General features: G+C 44.4%; 1 protein-coding gene across 3 annotated transcripts in view; it reads left to right on the top strand.

Moving 5' to 3' along the window:
* Positions 1–20,545, top strand: part of mid2 (midline 2) — a 55,813-nt gene that overhangs the window by 12,564 nt on the left and 22,704 nt on the right. For 2 of the 3 annotated variants that reach the window (XM_083685571.1, XM_083685572.1), the window contains exons 2-4: positions 2,806–3,560; positions 17,254–17,319; positions 18,502–18,597. In XM_083685571.1, the coding sequence (XP_083541697.1) occupies positions 2,862–3,560; positions 17,254–17,319; positions 18,502–18,597 (861 nt within the window). In that variant the 5' untranslated portion in view covers positions 2,806–2,861. The remainder of the gene's footprint in view (positions 1–2,805; positions 3,561–17,253; positions 17,320–18,501; positions 18,598–20,545) is intronic. The other variant, XM_083685573.1, reaches the window with a different exon arrangement.

The following is a 20,545-nucleotide window of genomic DNA, read 5'->3' as shown; positions in this document are numbered from 1 at the left end:
AATAAGAGCATCAGATTAAGTGTGTGTGTCTGTGTGTCTGTGTGTCTGTGTCTGTGTGTCTGTGTCTGGTTGTGTTTTCGTCAAACTGGAAAATTGCTTTTTCATCAGGCTAATTTCCTTCTAAGTGAACCCCATCTCAGCATTATTCCCCCAGGAAACATGAGGGATGCATAATGAGCCTGTTGTGGCTTTGTTAACGGTTGCTTTTGAGTACCTCTTTTAATTGTAGCAATGTGTTGCCTATTACTGGTCTTGTTAAGCATTCCTAATGAAAAATGTCAAATGACTCATTGTACACTTGAATCTGGCCATTGTTGGAGGACTCCTCCTCCTGTGTCAAATGGAAGAAAACAGCTGAATCACTCCCCGTGGAAATTAAAGTTGCACCCTGATTTAACAGAAATTATGGCTAAGAATTACCCCTCAGTGAACAAGATTTTGCGTCTCAGTTGAAGAGATATGTGGTTGAGAAGCATCAGTGTCTATCTGGGGAGGCTGGTGGAGGCAGAAATCGGAGGACAGCCAGTCCTGCGATTTCTACCTCCACCAGCCTCCCCTGGTGTGTATAATTTATAATACCCAAAAGAGTGCACCGATTTGTTTGATTTTTCAAGCATCAGAATCTATTTTCCGGCTTTTTACAATTACTCGGTCTACAGTATACCTTTCCATCTGTCCATCTTCAGTGTGTCCCCTTTGAGCCCAGAGACCACTCACCTAGCCCAGCAACACAAGGGCGCTGAGGTCACCCCCGCCTGCTTATCTCTGGCTCCTGCTAATCCCCTATCTGATGCAAATAATTGGGCCTTTTGTTAGCATGTGTGGCTAACCTATCCACCCCCACCTTACCAGCCCTGAGGCAGGTGCTGTCAGGTCCCCCCCTCAGAGCTCATGATAACGACCAAATAAACCGGCTGATAAATTGCAGCGCCAACCGTGGTGAATATCAAGGAAGGACACTTTGATGTTATCAGCATAATATCTGCATGATTGACTCTGGAATGTTATTTATTTATTTTTTACGATAATGAATTTTGTGAAATGCTACGCTACGCCCAAGCAGTTACCTGGCACTTAAATCATGTGGCTTTGAAAAGTAGCTCAATGTCACAGGTAGTTGTTTTGTCTGCAGTTGTGGGTCTTTGCCTGGATCTTCTCTTGAGATGGTTCATGTCTTGAAGTTTGGACCCTAACCCACACCTTCTCATTCAATGGTTTTTCTTCATTTGTATTATTTTCTACATTGTAGATTAATATTGAAGACATTAAATAATAAAAAATATCCAGACAGAGAAAATGAATGTGGAATGTTTGTCTGGACCCAGACGTGACGACAAGCCTCACTAGTCTTTATCTAGCCTATATCTATCAGATGGTCTATATCTATCAGATGGTCCCATTTGGGGATGTTGCACAGCAGGTAGACTGTAGTAAGCTGCGATCAAACACACAAATTAATATTGAACTAGTCTAGAGAGCACTGCCTCACAAAGGTCGTAAGACCTACAAAATGGAGAATAAGTCGGCATTCATTGCAATGTTGAACATAGCAGTGTTTTGTAATTTATTTATTTTATCAGTTTCAGAAGACTTTTTCAACCTGAGACATCAAAGCTGAAAAATCTTTAAATTGTGATGTGAGCCAAGGTCGAATCAATAGAGAGCTACATGGGCACTATATGCATGAATGGTGGGGGTGGAGAGATGAGGTCTTCATGCAAAAATGAAAACTCTTATTGAAATTGCATTATCAAGGGTCATCAGTTTTAATTCCCTCGATTCATGCCAGTTACTTTGTTTCTCTATAAAATAAAAAAAAAGCGGGCTGTATGCTAGGCTTTATGGGTTGTTTCTTGTCCTGGTGGTTTGGTTACTGCCTGGAAGGCTGATCTTATTATGCAAAATGCAAGGTGTTGGGCAGGGGGAGGGAAGGGGGAGGTGAGGGGAAGGGGAGGGGTGGGCACGGTAAGGGAAATGGAGGGCCCGGTGAGCGGGGAGAACAGGGTGAGGGAAAGGGAGGGCCCGGTGTGGGGGGAGGGCAGGGTGTGGGGGGAGGGCAGGGTGAGGGGGGAGGACAACGTGAGGGGGGAGGGCAGAAGAGAAGGAGTGCCGACCCGCCAGCCTGGGCGAGGTGATTTGTGCCTTTCATCTTCTGAAACCATTGAGATCCATCAATGCAGAAACATTATAATCTGGCCCATAGACTCTATTAAATAAAGGGCTCTGAGGCAACGATTGAGTGGTTTAAAAATAAATGGGCAGGAAAAGACCAGCCTAGTGTTTTTAGAGATGGCGAGAGAGGCCCCCCCCCAGCCCCCCCCTTCTCTCCGTCTCTTAAGGGGACTTTAGGGATGTGATGCATTATATGCCGTGTCACTTGACAGAGTGAGCACCAGTCATGAGTCGGGGCTGCTTGCCGAGGCTGGCAGAGCTGGAGAACAGCCAGGCACTGTGCCGCTCTGGCTGTGCCCAGCACTCAGCTGAGACGCTGCACAGATCAGACTCCCCAGTGTCTCCCTCTACAGATTGGCCCATTTCTACACAGCTTTGGCCCATTACGCAAGCTTCCGCTTTGCATGTGCTGTACAAACAATCTCGCCACAGCATGTGTCAGTGACTCTATAGAGTCTCTGTAGTCTTTAGCAATTACTGTGCCCTACTTGTTCTCATGACTAAGCGAAATGTTTGCATCACCTCGTCTTGTGGAGTGGTACAGTGCAGTTGCATCACATTTATCGACTCACTGATTCTAAGTGTATGTCCTTATGTTTGCGGCTCACGTACTCCATTCTTGTTCCCCTGCAGGTGACTGACCAGCTTCCGTGGGATTTGATGTCACCTCTAGATTGGTTCAACTGAAGATGGAAACACTGGAGTCCGAGCTGACCTGCCCAATTTGCCTGGAGTTGTTCGAAGACCCCCTGCTCTTGCCTTGCGCCCACAGCCTGTGTTTCAACTGCGCCCACCGCATCCTGGTGTCCCACTGCTCCTCCAGCAAGCCCCTCGAGTCCATCTCGGCCTTCCAGTGCCCCACCTGCCGCTACGTCATCACGCTGAACCACCGCGGCCTGGAGGGCCTCAAGCGCAATGTGACCCTGCAGAACATCATTGACCGATTCCAGAAGGCCTCCCTCAGCGGCCCCAACTCGCCCACCGAGAGCCGGCGCCAGCGCCCCTACAACAGCAGCAGCACCGGCGGCAGCGCCCGCAGCAGCCCAGCCGCCGCCACCACCATGTCCCTGGACCGCATCAGCTGCCAGTTCTGCGAGCAGGACCCGCCCCGCGAGGCGGTCAAGACCTGCGTCACCTGCGAGGTGTCCTACTGCGACCGATGCCTGCGCGCCACCCACCCCAACAAGAAGCCCTTCACCAGTCACCGGCTGGTGGAGCCGGTGCCCGACGCGCACCTGCGCGGGCTCACCTGCCTGGAGCACGAAAATGAGAAGGTCAACATGTACTGCATCGTGGACGACCAGCTCATATGCGCCCTCTGCAAGCTGGTGGGCCGTCACCGAGAACACCAGGTTTCCTCTCTGAGCGAGCGCTTCGACAAGCTCAAGGTGAGTCCCGCCTCTCTCTAATTTATCCGTGACGCTGTGCAAACTAACTCGCTTATGTGTACAATTTCTGTCTTTGATGTTCAGCTACATTATATCTGTATAAAGCCACGGTAAGTAAGAGTTCACCAATGGGGAGAGAGAGAAAATCGTTTTTAGGAATCAAATACAAAATTAAAAAAAATGTTAAGCTTCAAAGGTACTTCCTAGATATACTGAAAGACCAGTTTAGCAAAACTTCACTCCTTTACTTCATTTCATCTTTATCCTCTCCCTCTGCATTTACCGTGTTAACCAGCAACAACCATTTTAATACTTGCACCACTAAGTGAGGCATTTTTAACTGTTGGGTTACTGCGTCCTCAACTTTCAAAGCAGCATCCTCCCATCCAGCTGCTCTATAGAGAGGGGGGAGTCATTATGATAGTAGATGACTCCGCATTCCCTAAAGCCATTCTCTGTTCAGCATGGAAACACTGCGCTGACCCACTACAAAGACAAGGACTGCTGAATCAGGGCGAAAAAAAAAAAAGGGGGGCTTGCTAAAGCTAATTCACACCCAAGGACTGAAGCTGCTTTCTAACCTGAGCCCAGCTAAAAGCTCTCATTTACTGTAGCGTATGTCTCTATTTAGTGTTCAAGACTTCAGAGTACCAGTGTCAGAGTAGGATAATGGCATAGCGTTTTTGTGTCCTCATACCTAGGATTTTTTTTGTCACAGCTATCTTGTTTCAGGGATTGGCCTGATAGTTTCGGTAAGATTGCTTACCTATTATTGGCGAAATCATTTTTGAGGGTCAAGTTACAAAGACAAGCCAGGTTAAAGGCGCAGATGGTATGTAGTGGCTCTGTTCCCATTGTAAATAGCTGACATTACATAAAACGTAGGATTACAAAAGGTGTAAAAAAAAATTCAATAATACAGATCTTAATGTCATATTTGTTTTGTATGCACAGTTGATCTCTTGTACTTCATAACGGTTTGTTTTGAAGTTCCAGCATAAAGGAAATTCCATTGATGTTTACCCCCCTCTGGTCTTTGAGGCCACGAGGGGGGTGAAACAGGCTTGATTGTGTTAAGTGAATGGCATTGTGTCACAGAAAGGGAAGTTGATACCTGAGAATGTTCCACCTCGTTAGTTTCAGGGCTCTTGCAAAGGGGAAAGGGAAGCTGGTATTAAACAGCATGAAGGACATTGATGATTGTATGGTAGCTCATGGAAGCTAATATATTTAAGAGAGAGATTAAGAAATCGCCACCACATATGAGTAATAAATCTCATGTATTCTTCATACTGTACTAGTAATTACCTCTTCTGCTGACCATGTTGTCCGTGTGTGGGCTTCGGTCTCTGTGGCATATCAGCGTGAATTCTACCTGCTCTGCTTTTTTAATTTAGTTGAATGAACAGCACTAGCAGTTTGTTTTAAATTTGCCCACAGATTACTAATACTCCCTTTTAATTTTCATCTCCTTTTACAAAATATGCTATAGCTTCATTGCTAAGTCTCTCCCTCTATCGCAGCAGCTAATTTGAATGTTCCCCAGCCGAGGCTTTGAACTTCCTTGACTTTGAACTCCCAATTCACAACCTGGGGAGGGAGCTGCTTCAGCCAAGCCTAGCTCAGCTCAGCAAACTGTTTAATCTTCTTCCGTCTCAGAGAAATGGAGGGGAAAAAAATCCTATTTGTACATAATCAAGAGATTTCATTATCAAGAGGGTTGCTGTACTTATTCATTCTGTTAGATCTGTATTTTTTAAGTCAGTTTATAGACCTCTTCATTGGCTCGTCAGTGTTGAATTCGGTTATTTGTGTGGTTTGTTATTTTGTGTGTTTTCGTTTTGGATGCTTTTCATGAAAAGGACAGACCCCCCCCTCACACTTAGCTGACCTCTAAATTACCTTTTGGTGTTTTACAGATTTTTTATGTCTGCTCAGTCTCAGGGTTTATGAAAAATGTTTTCACAGATTAAGGAGCAGTGAACCCCCAAGGCACAGCTGTGTTAATCAGACTGAAATGTGAACATGTGTGGACAAGACAAATGACATTAGTACGGCACATATAAAATCCCAAATAAGGTTGTCTATTCCCCAGACACTTCTTATTCTTCTGGACAGAGAAGGTGTGGCTGCATTTAGTAGTTATGTACAGGTCAAACTAAAATATTATGAATTACTATCTGTACATTGATAGTAGACATAGGTAATTGTTCTATAACCTAAAAAATATCTTACCTGCCATTTGAGAGTGAATTTATTGAAAAATAACAAACAAACAAAATCAACATTACAATCCAAACATCTACGTCTCTGTATGTTTGAACCAGACCTGAGCTTGAATAGCATTTGAAATTATTTCAAATACTTATCCGTGCTTTATTGTGTTTGCCTGGCGTAATTGAACAAGTGGAATAGTCCCTAAAGTGCGACACTAAAGTGTGCCTCTCTCTCACTCCAGGCAGGCTCAAACAAACACTCAAAGTATCTGAAAGGACTATTACTAATACTATTTGACCCAGGTCTGGTTAGAAAAGCCAACATACACAGTACAGTAGCTGTATGACATCAGTGCAGATTGCTCTTGTTTTGTGTTGCCAGTTGGACTGTGTACCGAAGCCCTGTGTTAGAGGTTCAAACGCATGGCAGCTCCAACTCGTAAAAAGAGGAACTAGGAACGCGTGATGCCATATTCTACCAGGAACGCTGTCCTGTCGCTTTTAGGCATCCGAGGACCGCCGTTGGCCTCTAGTCATAGGAAGAGTGGCTGTAAAAATTCTAGGAGATTTTCTTTCATAACGTCTGACTGCACCAGATGGCCGCGTCGCTGCTCATGGTTTAATTGATTGAGGGGCAAGGACTTGAAGGGCCGGGTTCAACTGTGTGTGCTTTTGCTTCAACCGTTAATGAGCTGACATCTTTGCAAAGCCTCATCAAACCTTCACACCCAACACTTCAACACAAAGCTCCACTTTAAATAAGCCCAGATAAATATTAGATTTGGTAGTTGCTTTCAACAGCACTTGCTGTGTATGCTCTCTGCTCTCCTATTGATCTGGTGACTGACTCGGTCAGACATGACTTATAACGGTGGAGGGGGCGGTTGTCTTCAAAGTCTGACAGCACTCTCAGTGATGCATGGGGATTATGCACCGTGTTGTACATAGAAAATATGAACTATGAAAAAAAAAAAATATGTAGTGATTAAAGGATTAATTTCTATTTTGGAAGATGCTGGTCACAGCAGGCTGTTGATTTATATATCCTCTCTATTCTTCATCTACACCTCTCTCTCTCTCTCTCTCTCTCTCTCTCTCTCTCTCTCTTCATCTCCATTTCTAAGCTCCTTAAGGAAGCCATCTATCTCGCCCCGTGATGTGTGTAAGTCTCATCTAGTGCTGACTCCTCCACTTCTCCTCTATTTACGGCTCCAACGCTAGGCCAGACGAGGTTGTTTCCTAAACACTGCCCGCAATCCACAGCCTTCGATGTGAATAAGCGAAAAAGAGACACACAAGCTTGTAGTCTGCCCTGAGGGAGATAGGATCCGACATGTGAGAACATCCCTGGTTTCCAGTGCTTGTACTGTAGAAATGGGCTTCATTTGAAGAATAGTGTGAGAGGGGACATGTAATCATGTGCGTGGTTCCCTCAAGTGTGTGTGTGTGTGTGTGTGTGTGTGTGTGTGTGTGTGTGTGTGTGTGTGTGTGTGTGTGTGTGGATCTGTGTGTGTGTGTGGATCTGTGTGTGTGTGTGGATGTGTGTGGATGTGTGTGTGTGTGTGTGTGTGTGTGTGTGTGTGTGTGTGTGTGTGGATCTGTGTGTGTGGATCTGTGTGTGTGGATCTGTGTGTGTGTGGATCTGTGTGTGTGTGGATCTGTGTGTGTGTGTGTGCACCTGTATATGTCTGCACTTCATGCATGATGCATGCTCTCCTGATATGTCACGACAGGTTATCATAGATGGGTAGAGAGGCTTGATATCAAATCACTCCAAGCCCAGCGTGTTCCATACACAATTTATGCAAAAAGGAACCGGAAAGCTTTTAAGAGCTTTGGAGTCATCACTATTACAATGTACCAAGGAAGCATTTCAAAACACAAACATGCCAGTATGAATATATCATATCAGCTAGATGAGCTTGTGAGTGGTGTCTAAAAAGATAGTTTTATCTTTATTAAATTTTTACCCGTTGTTGATCCATCTGGTTAAAATGCATTCTCACAGTGTCTTCTATCATGAGTATAGTAGAGAATGTAGAGAATGTATTAATGCACACAGGCTAGGGAACTCATTTGTAACGTTATTGCACATATTTGGAATAAAATAAACTTGAGCACGCTGGCTTTATTGCTGCTTCACATTTATGTGGAAAAGATACCAATGTTTCGGCCCACAGATCTTAATCAGGTTGTGCGTTTTCTGTCTTGTATATATTGTAAATGATAGCCTATGCTTGTGCGCACTTCCCTGTTGGATACAGAAACACATGTCTGGAAGCGCCCTAATGAAGTTCTGTTGACCGAAACGGTGGTATCTTTCCCCATAAATGTGAAGTGGCAAAGAAGCTAGTATGAGCTAGTAAGAGTTTGTTCCTTTTCTACGTTTATTTTGTTTCACTCTGACAACCTGCAGCAAGTTAAGGGCAAGCAAACTGTTCCCAAATGCATTTGGAAAAAGACACGATAAAGCCACATTATAATCCATTACAAACAGCTGGTTGGTTGGTAGAGGTTGTCACCAGAGCCTGTTTTCCTTCGCTAAGAGGATTTGAGTGTTAACCGACAGTGGGAACTTGTGTGTTCTGCCCGCATTTTCCTGTTTCCAACCTCATTGTGATGACATGATTTGCCAAGTCATGTGCTTTTTCACGTGTAAGCTTTCCTATTGACCCAATATTAATCCAGGAAGATTTGCGGCATGGCTAGATGTGGGTTGTGGAATTGATAACATTATGCAATCTGTGAGCCTCACTGGGGTTCTATAGGAATTACATCTTGGCATCTCTTAAGGGATTAGGCATTGACCAGCAGGCACGCTGAAATCCAATGATTTTGATCATTTGACTTCTATTTGTACTGTAGCTAGCTAACGTTCTTGGACGTTCAAGGTCTAGAAGTTGAGATCAGCTACTGTTCGTTCTGCCTTGGATAACACAGCGAATATCCGGCATATCCACACAGGGACTGGAATGTCTGCAACGGTCCTAGTTTTGACTTCCCTAGGTGGGGGGGGGATGCTACGTCCTGTTGTCCCGCTGCCAGGAACACTGTCCCCCCTAGGGAGCGCCTCTCCTGAACCGGTGACATGAGTGTGTGAGAGAACCAGCACGTCTGCACTGTGTCCGTCCAGTCAGGCCCTTCTTTGTGTTCCCTCTGACTGGAGAGGAATTCCAAACCTCCTTCTCTCCCTCTCTCCCTCCCTCTCTCCATGTCCCTGGAGGACCCAGCTGTCCTAGACAGCGATGCTGGTGCATTCCACTCCCCTGGAGCTCCAGGTCAGACTCGTCCTGTATCACTCATAGTGCCACTGAAGCAGCGGCGTAGCCGAGACAAGGGGTCTAGGTAGCATCCGAAATAAAACACACATGGAACAGGAAACACCCGTAGAAAAAAGGACACCATACTTAGGCTTTCGTAAAGTCACTCCCTCAGAACTTGCTCTTTCAGGCTACATGCTGTGGAGGAGAAAGGAGCACAGGGTTACGTTTACTGTTCCCTGAAGTCCCTTCTTTTTTTGGAAACGAGACACAGGGAACTCATGCATGCTTTATAGCACAGCCAGGTTTCTTTTATGGGGCTTCTAAAAAAAGGGCCTTGTCACCTTTCAGCTGTCTGTGGCAGGCGGGCAGCAGTGACAGTACTACCTCTGTCCCCAGCAGAGCTGTCACACCCCCATAGAGACTCACGGGGAGCTCGGTCTTTTTTTAATGCTGCCCCGTTTATTTATATTGGGCTGCAGCCAACCTCCTGCATCATCTCCCATAATTACCCTGGGACGATTGCAACCTTGGTGGCAATAAAACCTTGTAGCTGTCAGCGTAATGTAATTAGATATTTTTCATTGCAATGTCCCAAGCTTTCACCTATTCCCCCCTGTGAGCAGTAGTCAGGGTAAATGTTTTTGGTATTCTATTTTCTATCAGTGGATGCCGTTGCTCTGCCCCGCTCTGGTTTCTGTTTGGGTTGTGTTGCAACGGTAGCAGGAAGCGGAGAGAGAGATTCCATTGAAAAAGGAATGTTGGGGGGGCCGTGACACCACAATGAGCGGTGACACAAAGTCATTGGAACGCAGAGAATGTGTCTGTCTATTTGTGGCTGCTGTAACTGTAACTGCGGTGATGACGGACACACTGTCCAAAAAGCTTCCCAGTAACTCGGTGTGCAATGTCTTGCCAAATCAGGAATGCGTAACAGGAATTGCCAGAGGATATGTGATTTCGTGCCTGGGCTAACAGCTTTGGATTTTTCATTTCCAAAAACATGTTGAGGCTGTCAGCCTGTCTGAAACTATCATGATGCACATCTGTGCCAATGTGACATTGCTGGGCAATCTACTCATGTTAATACATACTAATGCATCGTCTCTCACTCGCTTTCTCTTTCTCTAAATCAAATTTTTATAATCCTCCTGCTAACAGCTGCTATAGTACCGAGTGTATGTATAGTATGCAGTTTGTGTATATATATATATGTCTGATGAAGGTCGTCAGACCGAATGGTCATGTTTTTAATCTGAGCTAAACACAGTCTATTTTGGTACTGAGAGTGTTGCGCCGCTTCTACAAACATGCATAGATTATTTATCTCTGCATGTTTGTTTGATACCATTTCTCATTCCATTCCATGCATTTATAATGAGCCAGTCCTCTGATTTCTACCTCCGCCAGCCTCCCCTGCTGTACATGTGCAGTGAGATCATCAGAGAGGTCAACAAAGATCCTGGAAATAACCAGATTAGCTGCTTGAGTCATTAGCAGACTTGATTGTTGGCTAATTGAGTCTCCTGGTGCAGGTGAATGTACTGCAGTGTGTGAAAGTCACACATGTTTACCCAGGAGTGAACCGCCGTCAGTGTCAGTCAACGCAAATCCTCAATCCTCGGTTCCCCCTGACATCCCCTCTCTGGCTGATTCCCAATGACCCCCCCCTGGACGTGCCAGATTAGAAGGGCTAATCCTCCCATGGAAAGCGGCACCGTTTGATTGGGATAGGGCAGCTCAGGCGCTAATGGAGATACTTTGTCATACCATTGAGCACCAGACCTGAAAGCCCTCTCTCTCACAATGAGTGCGCACACAGTCATCAGCCAGGTGGGAGCTGAGGTCATGCTCAGCTGCAGTTGAAAGCAGGGTTATGGAGGGAGGGCCCCCAGTGACGCTGTGAAATGGCTGAGGGAAAGACTGTTCGTTCTTTGAATACGTCCTGTGGGTTTCTCGATTGACATTTCTATTAGGCTGAATGAGTAGAAATGAAATAACCAAACGTAGAGTCTAATTGTAAAGATAGCCTCAGAGGCGCGTGGTTGAGAATACGTATAGTAACAAATAAATACTCCCACACATACACTTTACCTCTGCAACATGTAATGTTGACCTTTCAGTCCTGTGTGACCTTTTTTATCAAGACAGTGAAATGTATCTGTATGAACTTTGGACAGTAAGTCACACTTGCGTGGCTCTGAGGGAATAAGATATAGAAATACGGATTCACAGGCGGTTAGAAACTCTAGAAAGTGAGTCATTTGCGTGCTGTGCCGCTCCCCAGAGGTAGTATCCTGCACCATGCAGTAGAGGAGGGCAGCCCTCCTGGTATGAACGGTTTTCAGACTGTGTCTGCCTCCTGTGGCTTCAGAACTGGGGCACGCATTTTCTCTGAACCCTCCGAAAATCCCCACCGTCACTCTCCCTGTTATCACATGTCTTCAGGATTTAGAACACTTTCATAGTTCACGCCGGTGGATTTTCACCGTGTCAATCACAGTATTTGTTTTAGAACGCTTTGTAAACTTTTTTTCAGTTTAAAGCTGTCAGCTTATATCCTTCAGGCTGAAGGCGTCAATCATACTGTAACAGTTTGTTGGTGTTTTTCATTATGCCATTTGACAGGTCCGGGATACCTGGGTTTCGTTCCAGTGCTCAGGCCAAGAGAAAGCCATGGACAGGTCCGTGTATCAAGGACAGCAATGCTGTGCTACTCTACAACTGTTTCCTGTTTTTTAACAAAGTGTAGTCAGAAGGGGCTCAGGATCAGTACGTTTGGGGCCGTGGTGTCCCAATCATGTGTCCTTACTCATGGTGGTGAGAGGGTGGAGGGGGGGAGAGAGTAGGGAGGATGGAGACCTGGTGATGCGGACAGACAGGCTGACTCACCCATCAGCGGGCAGGCTGTAAATGGCAAGCCCCTGCATGCGTAATAGACACACGTGCCTCTGTGCAAATGCCTAATTCCAACCTAGCATCTATACTGAAACTAGCCATTGTTCCCAAGGATTCCCAAGGATTTTGGGATATAGATAGATTAGATTTTGTGAGTGAAATCAGTGATGGAGCTTGGCTCAATAGAAACAAAGCATTTACTTGGTTTGGTTATTGCTGAACTAGGTCTACACTTGCAGTTTTACAGTATAGTAAAACAAGGCTACCTTGCAGGCCATGGTCTCTCATAGACTCTCCGGGCAGTTTAAAAGGTAATCTTCCTCTTAACCTCATGTCAGAGGGAAGTGGCTTCAAGTTGTGCATAATAAGTCAACCGAAAGGCTATACATTTCTAATGTTTCTGGAGTGCATATACATGTTCAAATAAGGTTAAGGGTATGGCTTTTGAAAGTAAGTTTACAGTATCTGACAGGAATCTCCACCCAATGGGTCACAAAAGGTCTTAGCCTCACTGAAAGGAAATATAGAGAAACATTACGCTCATTATGCTTAATGAAAACCTTAAAAGCGTTGGTTATTCATTCTTGTCATGTTAAAGCTGTGCTATGTATGTGGTCCAGAGGAGACTGGTGGAGGTAGAAATGTTTGATACCATTCTTCATTCCGTTGCATGCATTACAATGAGCCCGTCCTCCAATTTCTACCTCCGCCAGCCTCCCCCTGACACGGTTGTGTCTATATTTCAGAGTAATACAGTACATATGCGTTTGTTGTTATCGGTTATGCTGAAACAACAAACCATGAAGCCGTAATTACTTTGTTGTCTTTACTTAGTTGTGTGCACTTAGTTTATTTTTTTTTTCAAGCCCATGCAAGACTGTAGTAACTCCCTATGTCAGCAATGAGCATGTTGTCACGTCTCTCCCTACCCCTCCTCCCTCTCCATGTTTCTCTCTTTCTTTCTCTCACCTTGTAACTTGAGTAAATGCCAATGGTCCTTGAGGCTTAATTAGAGACTATGAGAGAGAGAGAGAGAGAGAGAGAGAGAGAGACACCCAAAAGGTGTTGATAATATCAGTGAGGCACCTATGAACATTGGGTTTCCCAGGGTTGTGCAAAGTCTAATGATTTATGTGGGACTCAGGTGGTGGGTGTGTCATGTAGAGCAAAACAAGGGGCTATTTTTCATAGTTAGTGTGGTGCTCAGAAACAAGACATGTCACAACCGCTAGACCTGATGCAGACGCAATGATTCATCTGACATGGAGAGATTCAATGGCTTTTTAGGAAATTAAATGAATAAGCATGTCATTTGAGTCCACATATCTCGCGGGGTAATTGTATTACACAAATGAAATGGACAACCTCTTCTTCACAGACAGGCGGCATCGTCATGAGTCACTCCAGTCTGTGTAGATTTCCCTTGGTTGTCAAAATGGATGCCACTTAACTCATTGGTGGAGGGAGCCAGGACCCATTTCCGCGAAATTCATTTCTGAATAAACCATTTGTAACCCAATCTAATCACGGAATGGCACAGCTTACAGTACACTTCCTCTCGGCTTCTGCGCTTGGGAATGTACACAGAAGACGGGGTTCATTGACAATCCATGTAATTCTGTTGTATAGGCTGTTTCACCGGATTATTACATTTAAGAATCCCTGGAGCTTGAAGGAACACACACTTTATTTATAGTGCTGTTTGTTCAGAATGTTGAGAATGTAGAATCTATTTTCTCCATCCTGTTGACACAGTCACAGTATACTGTATGATAAGTATGTGTACAAAGTTAGACACATGAAAGCAGCTTGATTCACCTTTAAAACATTAACCTTTTTAAACAAGATTGAGTTTAGGTCAAATTCAACCCTACTCATTTTTGGCTTCCTAATCCACTAGCGATGGCAGCAACTCAGATCTGATGATCTGACGCTCTTTTAAAGTCCACTCGGGTACTGTATATACGTAGGGACAGTTGAGCATTTTTCTTCTTTTGAAAAAGAAAAGTATGTCTGAATTCCACTCAAGATGAACTAAGACAGGGAAGTCAGACACATTTACCTAGAGACCCCTGAAGGAGTGACAGATCAAGACCTTCTAGCTGCAGCTGTCATCCAGATTCAGGGAGCTCATCCCCAGTGTGTCAGCAACTATTGGAACTCTAGCCTATTGAAATATAACCCATACTCGTCATGACCCACTTTGGACAGAAGTCATATCATAGCGCCCTACATTCAAACCTGAAATGGTGGTAAACACTTTATAATCGTATAGAAACTATGAATAAATTAGTAAGAATTCAACTCTATTAATCTATTAAAGCATCTCTAAGCTAAATTAATTTAATGCTTCCTAAGCATTTTGTGGCATGAAAAGTACAAGTATTTATGACATATTAAGTGTCACAGATTTTGTTCGAGTGACCTCTCAGTAGTAATCATCCGTACCAAACTACATGTCCCATAAGTCTGTTCTCCCTGATGCCACTCGTTCCTCCCAGAGACACCAAGCAGAGCCAGATGATAATGGCTACTGTCAGGAGTCAAGGCTGCTTGTCACAGCTATCAGACATGTTCCACTCGGAACAAGGCCATATCTATGGAATAGTAGATACATAAACTAATCTCAGCGCACTCCAGTAAACACCCAACATAACAAAGACCCGGCTCTGTATTATCCACAACACATCCGATGTTCTCATCTCCCTTGCCGAAAACCACTCAGTCAGAAATCTATAAAGTTTTCTATTAAAGGGCGAACAAGGGGAAAAAACTGTTCTCTTTCTGCCCCCTGTACTTTTGTCATATTTGATATTTGTCAGCGCTCAAGCTGGAGTTTTGAGAGAGTTTTCCCATTTTTCTTTTGAAGGTTGGTTGTCAGTCTCCGACCGCAACAAATAATTGAGAGGCCAAAAAAAACACACACACACCTGCCACTGACAAAGATACCTTCTTAAAAATTAAGGAATGTCTGATATTGTTTGTGTCTACCGTTCAGTCACCAGACTGTACAACCATGCTGTACCCATAGTTATTCACTGTTAGTTTTCACATCCATAGGTTTCACATCCTTTCTTCCTACCCTCCTTTGTGGATGTAATAGGAAAAACGGGATGGCTTCTTCAGTTTCTTCTTCAGTTTTGCATATAACGGCACAATCCCAAAGGTATTTGGCTAATCCTGGAGAGTCTTTTTGTCCTTTTACCTTTCTTTTGTATTCCTCCTGGAATTCATGACGGATCTACGCGTCAATGCACGTTAAGCGCTCCCGCTGTGATTCCAAGTTCCCCTAAGCACTTTCAGCGTCGTCATATACAGTACTGTATGTATGTTTGCACGTCGTATGTTTCTAGAGATCTCCTTTATTGTGCTTAACTCAATATTTTCAATACAACTGGATTGAATGCAACATACGTCAGACTTCAAAACTGTGTGATGAGTCTTCATTCAACATGATGTTGGTAGTTCAGTGGGACTGAACAGAAACCATGAAAAACTACATAACGTAACATACTGTAAAGATAGGTCCAACACTATCCTTTTAAAAGACTTAATCACACTCCCTTAACCCCGACTCTAACCAGGCCAATATGGACGGTCTTAAATGTCTCCCATTGCTCTTGTTAGTTGGAGCCCAGCCAGCCTCTCATGCATTGACTTCAATGACTTCTCATTACCCGTGGTATGACAGTCTCGGGAGGTCTACACTTTGGAATATTATCCTCAGTGAACAGGGCTTTCCCAGCAGGCTTTAGTTACTGACACGTCTGCTAGCTGAAAAGCCCCTTGTTAACAACTGGTCTGAAGTGAGCTTTTTGCATTGTACTTTCTAGAATCGAAGAGGATCCCAAAATAATTAAGGCACCGACTTTGAAGTCAGATTTTTAGCCTCAGGATATTGTTGTTGTTGTTCTTCTTCTTTATTCCTTTGTCATTGTTATCAGTTTTTTTGTTGTTGTTGTTGTTCAACCAAAGATGCAGCGGACACTGTGTGCCTATTAAGCAGCAACTGTGGTATGATACGACGACCAGGGTTTAGAGCAAAGTGTTCTTCTGTGTATTTAGAAAACACTTTCTTTCACAGTATGGCTTTCATGTATTGAATTTCAAGTCGTCTTTGTTCACTGCACTCTGGTCTTTTTCGACACTGTTATGTTTCGTAGGGTATGTTTAGGAACATATTTTTTCCAGATCTCAGTGTTCCAGTATGTTCAAAGGTTCAAGATGACTAACAGTGAATAAAGCCCTATAGGCAGTGTCTAAGAGACGACTGCTCTCTTTAATGTCATTCGGGTCAGCCCTTGTTTGTTCAGGGAGAAAAGGCTGGCTAAAGGAACAATACCTGGGAGCGTCCAGTGGCATGATGTCATGATGGCAGTGACATAACGTTGTGTGATGGACTGTCAGCAGCTACAGTTACCACTGCTGTGTGGAAGGGCCTACAGTTACCACTGCTGTGTGGAAGGGCTTGGCATTGTCTCAGAGCCGTCAGCCGGTCAGGTTCAGCTTAAACAAGAAGCACATTATGCATCATTGGTTTCCTTCGCATTGGCCACATCCAACTAAGTCCACCTCACAGCAACGCAAACACCATTACCTCTCTTACTTTATTTTGTATTCTATCTCTCTCTCTGATTCTCCCTTTCGCACCTCCCTCCCTCCCTCTCTATCTCTCTCTCTCTCTCTCTTCCTGCATGGCCCACTCCCTGCCTTTGATGTCTGGTGTCTGCTTTAATGAGCATGTTCTAGACTGGCTCTTCCTACTCTGCTGCCACATGCATGCCTGCCAGGCTGAGGCCACTGCAATGCCACCTCGCCCTAGGCTTCTCCCCATACCAAAAACCCCAAACCCAAACCGGAAACCCGTGGCATCTCCTTCGCACCAGTCTCGTGGGACCGCCACTGTTTTTGATGTTTAAATCATCCCAAACTCTTTAATTAATGACCCATCTGTCCTCTTCCACTGATGTGGAACTTCAAACCATTGACACACACACACGCGCACATACTGTACACACACACACACACCAACTGCTTGTGTCTTCTGACGCAACGAGTCATTAATTCTCGCAAGGCAGTCAGGTTTTGCGCAGGACAGTCGGACCCAGACCGGCACATCTGCAGCCAAAGTGTGGAGGACAGTTGGTCACACAGAAGGGAAGAGAACAGTCAAAGAACAGAGGTGGAGGGAGGACAGGAGGAGAGAGGGGCCATTTATAAAGAGCTGTCCAGATGCTGAAGCTGAATGTGTCAGGGGGTGGTGTGGTAGACAAGTAAGGATGTCTGTGTGTGTGTGTGTGCGTGTGTGTGTGTTCTTAGGCTTTTCAAGTGAGCCCTGGCAGAGTATCTGAAGCAGTAATGGAGGCATCAAAGACAAGCGCCGCGGTGAGTCACTGGTTTTTGAAATCACTGTCCTGGTGTTTGCGAGACAGACAGTAGGGAGCCAATGGGGACACGCTGGGTGGATGTTTGGTCCAGGCTGCCTTTCACATGCATGAGTAGCCAACTTAAAAAAAAAAAAACGGTTGTCTTGTTCTTTTGTTTTCCACCACCTCTTTTGTTTGCCGCCGTTGTTACTGTTGTTGCTTTTCCAACCGCTGCTTAATTCACAGGCTGCTGTGTGCCTTCCATAATTCATCTAACTATGGCTCGATGTTTATTAGACTTTGCCTGTGTTTTTTGTGCTTTACATTTGGGGTAATTTTTGTGGTTTGACGTTTTGTACTGTGTGATGATGTTCACTAAGTTGTATTATTATTATTATTACGTTGTATTACTATTGTAATAATTATGTTGTAATAATGTTTAATACATGTTAATATGTAATGAAACTGGCAGATTATTGACTGTTTTTATCTTCCTTTATTTCTGATTTCTGTATGTTTTTATAGGTTATTGACTTTGACATATTGGTTGATATCAAAGCTCTCACATTGAACTATGTCAGGCAAGCAACAACACTCTGAAAACCTGCATTTTAGTTGAACAGTCAGTTATTAGAAGCTACCAAGCAGATGACATTGTGTCTCTTGAGTTGAGGATCTCCACCTCTGTAGCATTACTATAATGTCATCAGTTAACTTCTAAAAGATAAGTACAATATGGATCTGTTCTGATGGTTTGATGTCTGCTTCAAGGTCAGACTGCCTTTGTGTTATCTCTCTCCACTGAATATTGGCTTTGCTTGTCCAGATGGTATCTGACATTGTGTGGAAATGTTTCCTGGAAAATCTGTAATCTGATGTCTCAATGAATTGGAGGGGAAAATACTTACTCGTTGCTTCTGGCCAGGATAAACATTACTGTCGTGGTACCTTTGTGCCTTATCATCTTCAAAGACCCTGTTCTGCATATCAGATTTTAAGCATGGAATCAGTGTTTGTTTAATTATTGTTAAGTGCAATATGCTTCTTTTTCGCTAACAATACTAACCAACATTGGAGCCATAACCTCATCCTGTTTGTGTCCATTTACACCCTTGTTGAAGCAGAGGCAGATCAGCACTGATATGTTCCTGACGGTTCCCTTCCACTGCATCTCACTCAGGTGTTTGTCTCCCCCTAACAGCAAACCCTGGAGAACAACCTGACCAACCTGGTCAAGCGGAACAGTGAGCTGGAGAACCAGATGGCCAAGCTCATCCAGATCTGCCAACAGGTGGAGGTGAGTCCACCTGGCCCTAGGCCCAATTAACCCACAAGTGTCCTGCTTTTAAGAATGAACCTCTGTGTGTCTGTGTGTCTGTGTTGTGTACATTACGTGTGTCCGTGTGTGTGGTGTATGTGTTTGTTAGATCTGCCTGAATTAGTCATTTCTTGCTCATTGCATCCATCCTGTCACGGTTCACAACAAAGACCACTGACGTACTCCACCATCCATATTTTATATTCACATTATTATTCTCTTTCTGAAATAGATGAGGTTGAAAAACATGAAGGATGCATTCCTCACCCTCCTATATGGCTCTCAGCTCATAACTCAAAGCTAAAGGGATAAAAAAGTAAAATCCGTAGTTGGCTGCCGGCTGGCTCCTTCCCTCCCTCCCTCCCCAGAGGTTGGAGGAGATGTCATTAACGGCACTATATCACACTATTGATTGTACACAGCTCAGTTCACACAGTGTAGGGCCCACTCTCTGGTACTGCTCTATGTGTCATCTCACGCAGTGGCCCTCTCCACTGATTGGAATGCTCCATTGTTGCAAATTGGACCCTGTCTCTGGTAAAATGCAGTGGTGTTTGTGTGTGGGCTCGATAGGGTCCGTCATCAGCACATACTGTGCTCATTTCAGTCCTATTCCCTGGCTGATGATGACAGATTCAGCACTTTAAACGGAGTGATCGATGTTTGGGTCGCCAAGGGAACTTTGGATTCTTTGTTCACACCATGGTTGTCGGCGACGGTTCTAATTTTGGTGGTGCACAGCTTGTTTTTGCGATGAACCAGTTGTCAGCTTCTTTGCTTATTCCAAATACGTTACAGTGGATTTACGTCAGCAGTGCTCCTCACAGTGCTGATGGAGTTCTCCATTTGTAAGCCAACGACTGAAGGACTGTAGAGTTTCTGCTGTAGACTTTGACTTTCTGAGGCGCAGAGGCTCTGACTCAAACGATGATTCAAGACCAAAACATGACACTCAAGTACAGTCATGAGATCTTCTTGTTTCTCCACTTACACAACTTTTAAAGGCAGATAATCATAGCTTAAGGGCTGTTTTTAGGGCAACCACTGGTAATAGATACTCACAGCGTGACATTTTACTGGGATACACAAGTGCGGTTTCCAATGGGGTTTCCAATGGGGTTTCTAATCGTCTTTTAACTATGATGCAGGGGATTGATGGTGATGACAAACTTTTTTGATAATGACACCCCGAATTTTATAATGACACCCCAAACTTGATAATGACACCCCAAAAGGTTTATTGAAACACAAAAATAACAACAAGAGCGAATGCCTTAAGTGGCCAATGGTAAGCTATCTGTAGTTAGGGTAAATGGGCAAACTTGACTTCCGTACCCCAGAAACTTCGGATTTCTGGGGATTTTAAGGCTTCCACATGAGTATCTATGGCTGAGGGCCTTGGCTGAGGGCCTTGGCTGAGGGCCTTGGCTGAGGACCTTGCTTGCTGCATCTTGTTATAGGTCATTGTTATAGAGTACCTCTACCCACTCTCTGCCTACTAGTTTCTGTCCTGGGATGAACCTCACCTGTCTTTTGAGGAACTATTTCTCAACCAGGCTTGTCAGTCAGGCCTTTAATTATTTTAACGCTGGGTGATTTAAGGAGAGGGTGACGGGGTCTAGCTGTTATGTAGTGTGTAGCCTTTAATACTGTCACCATTGCATCACGTGTCTGCCGTTCTTCACCATTGTTTTGATGGCAATGGCCACAGAGGACGAATGCATTTTAATGTCCCCCATTACTCACACCACACTATTCATTTCATATTAGCCGGTAAACTCGATCTCCCAGAGTCAGGGCTCATGAACCACAGCCATGACTATTCAGCCGATCAAATTAAATGATCGCTACGTGATTCATTAACTCGAGAGGGTAACTGTCCCAAAAGTTGTTTGTGTCTCCCTTCTCTGTCTGCATACAAATGTGG

Source organism: Argentina silus (assembly GCF_951799395.1).
Source record: "Argentina silus genome assembly, chromosome: 15".
Lineage (NCBI taxonomy): Eukaryota > Metazoa > Chordata > Actinopteri > Argentiniformes > Argentinidae > Argentina > Argentina silus.
Note: the sequence above shows the minus strand (reverse complement) of the source record. Positions and strands in the feature narration are given on the sequence as shown.